We start from the raw sequence: 7,500 nt of genomic DNA on the forward strand, positions 1-7,500 counted from the left end.
AATCTGCCACGGGTTATAAAGTTTAAATACAGAGGTGGGCAGTGACAGATTGGCGGTGTCTGATCTTAAATGAAGTGGGATGAAGGGGGGGGGCTATTGTGTGACTGAAAGCCGGGTGGACACATGAGAGACCCGGCAGACGGGCCTGCTTGGTTCTGCTCCGCTGTCCCTCGGAGGACGGACAGCGAGGTACCGTCACTCTGCCCTGAGGCCCTTCCTCACACACTCACACACTCACACACTCACAGAGGAGAGGAGAGAGGAAGAGAGGGGGGAGAGGAGAGGAGGTGGGAGAGGAGAGGGGAGGAGAGAAGGGGGAGAGGAGAGAGTGGGGGTGGAGAGAGAGGGGAGAGGAGAGGAGAGGAGAGAGAGGGGAGAGGAGAGGAGAGGGGAGGAGAGAGAGGAGAGAGGAGGAGAAGAGGAGAGGAGGGGGGGGAGAGAGGAGAGGGGGGGAGGAGAGGAGAGGGGAGGAGATAGGGGGGAGAGAGGAGGAGATAGGGGGGAGAGGAGAGTAAAAGGTTGGTGTGTTTGGCGGCCAGAGCAATGCTCTGAAAGCCATAGACAGCTACTGTCACAACAGCTCCATGAGGACGGGATTGGAGAGTTCAGTGGAAGTGTTAGAGTGCTGGGGTGCTGGGTCACATCTCATTATTCCACTGCTAAGGGAGGGGTGGGGGTGGGGGGGGGTGGAGGGGGGATGGGGGGGGAGGAGGAGGGTGGTTGGGAATGGGGAAGGGATGGAGGGGGGGAGGGGGGGGTGGAGAGAGGGAGAGGGAGAGAGGGAGGCAGGGAGGGATAGAGGGCAGTGCATATACACAATTTGTTCCACTGTTCCCCAGCGCGGTGCCAGTAGCAGTCCGCCGTCCGCACTACGTGCCCATTTATTTGCCCACAATGACTCTGTGATCTGCCAATTCCCAACCCTTCAGACTGGCAATTCCCCCATCAGCCGAGGGAGAGGGGGAGAGGGGGGAGAGGGGGGGAGGGGGGACGGGGGGGAGTGGGAGGGGGGAGAGGCAGAGAGGCGGAGAGGGGGGGAGGCAGAGAGGGGGAGGGGGGGAGAGACGGAGAGAAAGGAGAGGCGGAGAGGGGGACAGAAAAGAGGAGAGGGGGAGAGGGGGATGATTTCATGGTTGTGTGTCTGTGTCCATCTGCTTGCTCTGGCTTGTCCTTTTCATGTCCTCCTTTTTTTTTGCTTCCAGTGCTGAATTTCCCTTTCCCTCCCCTTGCGAAATAACAGTTTGAAGGGATATTGTTTTCAACAGCTCCCTAGGAATGAGATCATATCTCGGTAGACTTTAACTTAAGACTTGTTTTGCTGTAGTCGTTTGATAACGCGGTGTTTATGAAGCTGGATTAGTTGTCTCAGGAGTCCTCTGACTAACGTTGCCTCTCCTTGTTCCCAACAGCCACAACACCACCAGACAATGAGTCCAACAGGCCAGAGGAGGATACATTTGGGGTGAGTTTGGAAAGAAACAACAGTTTCTCTAATGATGTTTCTTGAAACAGCACGCCGTCACCTCCTCGATGTCAGCAGTATGCAAACACACTGTATAACGAGATGAGATGAAACTTTCTGCTCGAGAAAAAAGTCTTGTTCGAGTGCATAGATGCTGTTCATAGCAGCTGTATTATTTTTGCATCTCTCGGTGACCTGAAATGCCCGTTTGTTTCGAATTCCCCCGTCTCTGCAACGTATTGATCGGTCGTGTTGACGTTCCTCGCTCTCTGTTCTCCTGACTAGCTTTTGTAGTTATGATGAAATCGTATGGAACGTTGTATTGATGCTCACTCGCTGTCTTCTCCCTCTAGGTGTCCATCGCTGTTGGCCTGGCCGGGTTCGCCTGCGTGCTCCTCATTGTCCTGTTTGTTCTCATCAACAAATATGGCCGCCGCTCCAAGTTTGGAATGAAAGGTGAGTCAATCGATAGCAGATACAATACAGCACAGTGTGCAGCCCGTATGCGGTGAGGCCAAGCTGAAGCTGTACGTGGCGGTTTGCCTCCGATTGCATCACCTCTCATCTTTCGCTCCCAGCCATTCTCCAGATATCTCGCTTGTACACTCCAGAAATACCCGGTGATCCAAACGTGGGCCGTATTGAGCTATCACAGATGGGATCCTGAATTCATTAGTTTCTAGACCGTCGACCATGCTGAGGAATTCAATGGGATTAATATGGCCTTTGTTCGTGGTGAGCTTTGATTTTGGGTCAGATCCAGGTTCTGCTTATCTCGCTGGCTTGTGGAGTGAGTACCGAGCGTGAGGCTCAGAGGCGCCAATGCACGCATTGCGGGCCGGGCCGGGCCCCCCCCGGGCCCCCCCGGGCCCCCCCGCATTGTGACTGTGAGTGATGGGTGAGAGCGGGGCGGCTGGGGGCCTCTGATTTGGGATAAGTGGATTGGCAGCACAGCCTGTGCGACAGTTCTTATCACCACTGTTGATTCTGCTCAGTCCCAAATGGCACCTCCGCATGTACATTGGCAGTTGCTCTGTTTGGAGGGTTTAGAGTCATAAATAGGCACACACACACACACACACACACACACACACACACACACACACACACACACACACACACACACACACACACACACACACACACACACACACACACACACACTAACGGCAGCAAGGGGGTTCGGGACTCTGACTGACTTTGACTGCGTTTAACCAGATGCTAGATTGTTGTTGTCGATGGTGTTGTTGATGCTGTTGTGTTTTGTTCGCCTTGTGTCACCGGCAGTTTTGTAGAAAAGGTCTCCATGGGCTTCCTCTGCTAATGTTCTTTACGTGTCATCTAATAACAAGCTGTTCAACCCTATGAAAGTTATTATTGTCATTTTGTTGTTAGGACACCATGGTATTAGCCACCGCCAACCCTTAATTAGCTGCTTAGCAGGATTATAGTGTAGTTGCTTTGTCACCTCAGTAAATAAATCCCGTGCCGTGATTATTCAGGGGTGGCAATTATAACTTAAGCCCCATGTCTCGGCAACAAAACGATCGGTCATATACCATAATATGTGTATTGGAAATGTGTTGATAATATTCCATATGTATTGGAATTGGCCTGTGTGCCGTGGTGCTGGTGTTTGACATCCTACAGTGTACAGTAAGTGGTTTAGTCACACCATGGTGCAGCAATAGGGGGGGGGGGGGGGACTGAAGGAGGTGATTTATGTGTTCAACTACAGGTTGTGTGTCCTCACACACAGACACACACACACACACACACACACACACACACACAGACACACACACACACACACACACACACACACAGACACACACACTCAGCTAAGATCCACCATTATCTGAAAAAGCCTGCACCATCTTATTCCTTTTTCATTTGCGGTGACCTGTGCCAGTCTGAGCTGGAGAAGGTGAGCCAATTTGCCTTAAGTAGAGCGCTGCTTATTTCCCCGTGATTGTGAGTGGTTGAAGAGGCACGGGAAGAATTGACTTCCAGAGGGGTGACGTCAATATAGCTGCTTTCATGGCTGGAGGCCCCCACACAATGCTCTGATTCGTCTCTATTTCCTCCCCTCCCCTCTTGAAAATCAGTTGGAAGCCCGCTGAAGAAGTCATTACCTTGGATGAAGCCTATTGGAGTTTCACTGCACTAAATCACTGCGGCTCTTTTGGCCGTTGTAGTTTGATCAGCGACTATTCTTGGGCATCCAATAAAATCGTGATGTTTTTTTTTCTGCCTTTCCGAGGGGGGCCGGGGCCGGGGCCGGGGCCGGGGCCAGGGGCCGGGGCCTGCGATTAGAAGCAGCAGCCTAGCTTGTCCTACTACATTCAAGTTGATTTACTTGCCTTTCAAGCCCCACTGCCGTCCGTCCGAGGGAGCTCTAGTGAGGCCCACTGGAACCGCCGCTTCCCTCTCCTGGTTCTTGATTTATAAGTCTCAGCTCTGTTGTCTGTAACAGCTGTAATTACATGCTTTGATAGAGGAACCGGCTGATGACGAAAAGTCCAAGCCTGGGCTGTAACCTCTGGTCCATGCTTGGGCTGTAACCTCTGGTCCATGCTTGATCTGTGTGCTGAAACTCTTAGCTCACACAACTCTGCCACAGTACATGTCCAGTCAGCCTCATCTTTTCACCCACTTGAGTGTTTCCAATTGTGGACTTCGATTTTTGTCTGGGGATCTGATTGTCTTTTGTCACGGGGGGGGGTGAGTGGAGGAGTGCAGCATCTCTGTCTTGACAGTTTATTTTGTTTGGACAGAAATCTCACACTCAGTGACGACGCCAGAGCCAACAGACCAGTCATACCACATACGTACATACAGTGCCAGTCAAAAGTTTGGACACACCTTCTCATTCAATGGTTTTTCTTTATTTTTTACTATTTTCTACATTGTAGATTAATATTGAAGACGTCAAAACTATGAAGGAACACATATGGAATTATGTAGTAAACAAAAAAGTGTAGTAAGCAAACCAGAATATGTTTTAGACACAAACTTGCCAAGAGTGTGCAAAGCTGTCATCAAAGCAAAAGGTGGCTACTTTGAAGAATCTAAAATAGAAAACATATTCTGGTTTGTTTAACACTTTTTTGTTTACTACATAATTCCATATGTGTTCCTTCATAGTTTTGATGTCAATATAAATCTCCAATGTAGAAAATAATAAAAATAAAGAAAAACCATTGAATGAGAAGGTGTGTCCAAACTTTTGACTGGTACTGTACCTGTAGTGTCAGTGTATGAATACTGTATCCCTCTAGGCTGAGGTGATCAATCGTCATCTATTCCAATGACATTGCCATATTCACAGTGACGGCCCCAAAAAACACCCATACCCTTTCCTAGTGTGTCTGTAGGCTTCCAACATTTTGACCGACAGGATGATATAAACCCCCGTGGGAAGCATTATCATCTGTTATAGAGGTTAGTCTACTGTAGATAATCTACTATTGTCCTCTAGTACTCAGACAGTGATCTGAAGCTGCCCCTCAGGCACATTCAAGGCTGCAGAGAGATAATTTCATTATGACATTGACACAAGTGCTGTCTAGCGTTATTGTGTGACTAACAGGGCACCTGCAGGCGGCGCCGCCTCCAACTCAACCTTTACCTTGTCTTTCCTGTCTGGCTGTGTTGTCATCACTATCTGTGTGTTGCACACGCGTGCACACACACACACACACACACACGTGCGTGCACACACACACACACACACACACACACACACGCGTGCCTACATGCGCGCACGTGCACACACACACACGCATGCGCGCACGTGCACACACACGCTTGCACAAACACACACAAACACACGTGCACACACATACACACGCTTGCACACACGCACATGCACGTGCATGTGCGCACACACACATACACACACGCACATACACATGCACACACACACACACACACATACACACACACACACACACGCTTGCACACAAGCACATGCGCGTGCACGTGCACACACGTGCACACATACATACACACACACATACATGTACACACACACACACACACATACATACACACACACACACTTGCATACATACACACACATACAACACACACACAAACACACATGTGCACACACATGCACACACACATACACACACACACACACACACACACAAACACACACTTGCATACATACACACACACACACACACACACACACACACACACTTTCACACACACACACACACTTTCACACACACACACACACACACACACACACACACACACACACACACACACACACACACACACACACACACTCACACACACAGCCCTTCTGCCCAGCCATGATCCCAACACTTCTGTCACAGGGGCTTACCCTCCGCTCCGCTACATTACCTGAGTCCAGCCCAGGGATGATCAGCACACACCAGAGAACCAGAGTATTTAATGCATGACTGACTCACTTGGCCTCTGCTCGCCACGACGGTCCACAGAAATGACTGAGTGCTGTGTTGTTGTGCTCAGGAACGAACCCCAACAACAGAGACCCTGACGCGTCACAAGGCGCCAGCACCCTGCCTCCGCTGCGCAAATGGACTTCACCCTCTGCAGTCGCTGGGGCACAAGTCAGCGCTAATTGGCTGGAAATCATTCCTCTTAGAGCCGCAGACAGATGGAAGACGGAAAACAAGCAAGCCAGCCTGTAACCATTTATAGCACCAACACAACCCATATAACATCACTTCTACTACCACGGAATGGTAAAGTTCATCCTTTGGCGCCCGGTTTTTAACACTGCTCTTACAATCCCCCGCTGTACGTGTAAGTGAAGCCTAAAAGGATTTGGACACTGCACCATTTTTTATTTTTTTTCTAAACGTGTTTTTTTCGCAATACGCCACAATGTACTCTTTGCACCTAGTATAAAAAAAATAAAATAAAAAAAATAAAAAACTCCTAGAGCCTCTTTAGTAATTCATCATTCACTTTAAATATGAATGAGATCCTCCTCGGGATCCTGCCTATGGTCTGTGCCACTCTCCTGGAAATAGAATGGGGGCTTATTGGGGCGTGGGGGGGAATGGGACAGTGCACTGTGATGGTGAGAGCCTACGACTGCTAACAGGCTGCAGGGCCGTCTGAGAGCCCTCTGCGGCTAATAGCTGGCGCTGAGTCATGGGGCTCTGTTCTTAGCCAGAGGGGACCGTCTCTGTGTAGAATCATACCCTGCTCTTCTTCCTTACTTTCTTGGAAAAGTGGTTCATACCGTAGAAGAGAGAGACGGAGTGTGTTCAATATTCAATGTACAGTAGCCGATATTGAAAGCTCCCCTGGACCGGAAGAATACGCAGAGCGGAAAATCTGTGTCTGAACTTTGAATAGTAAGTCAGACTAACTTGTGTGTAGGCTGGAGTACAGTATGTGGTGCTTAATTTGGATTGGTCTCCCTCTCATGTCGTGAACTTTCACTGAACTTTCAAACTTAGAGCCTACAGTACATTCTGTGTATCCTTAAGGATGTTCTGTTAATGATGATATATTTTCTGTACTTCACACCTACCGTACAGTATGGAATACTTTGAGTTAATAAGTAAAAAATGACTGTTAAGGGACTGAGTTTCTCTCACTCAGTAGTGTACGCAGAGACGGATATGCCTTGCGAACGCCAGTTCTCCCTAAAAGCCACTGCAAAAAAAACGCTCTGAAATATCAATTTTGGTACGAGCCTTTGTTCACGGCGCCACAGGCCAGCCTGAGTCTGAAGGGCTGTTAATGGCAGTGATTGAGAGAAGAGGCCCGACGTTAACCAGCCCTCTAATGGAGAGAGAACCGGAGCTAAAGGACCTGCTAGCTCCAGCCGGAGGGAGTGGAGGGAAAGTTTGCCTCTCATCTGGGGAGATCTGTAGCAGGGCTCGACCACGGACACACGGAGCTCTGTGTAAGCCGCTGCTCGCGCATTTCTTAATTTCAGCCCTTCGTTCCACTCCAGAAGCTTTGGCACGTCTTCAGGGTGGATATAATTGCGGAGGTTGTTGTCTTTTGTGGGGATTTCA

The 7,500-nt window shown here is 49.5% G+C and overlaps 1 protein-coding gene across 1 annotated transcript in view; it reads left to right on the forward strand.

The window, feature by feature from the left end:
- Positions 1 to 7,500, forward strand: part of LOC310819523 (NT-3 growth factor receptor-like) — a 91,525-nt gene that overhangs the window by 43,423 nt on the left and 40,602 nt on the right. Inside the window, exons 5-6 of the mRNA XM_083690825.1 lie at positions 1,405 to 1,462; positions 1,816 to 1,918. Of these exons, the coding sequence (XP_083546951.1) occupies positions 1,405 to 1,462; positions 1,816 to 1,918 (161 nt within the window). The remainder of the gene's footprint in view (positions 1 to 1,404; positions 1,463 to 1,815; positions 1,919 to 7,500) is intronic.

Source organism: Argentina silus (genome assembly GCF_951799395.1).
Source record: "Argentina silus genome assembly, chromosome: 19".
NCBI lineage: Eukaryota > Metazoa > Chordata > Actinopteri > Argentiniformes > Argentinidae > Argentina > Argentina silus.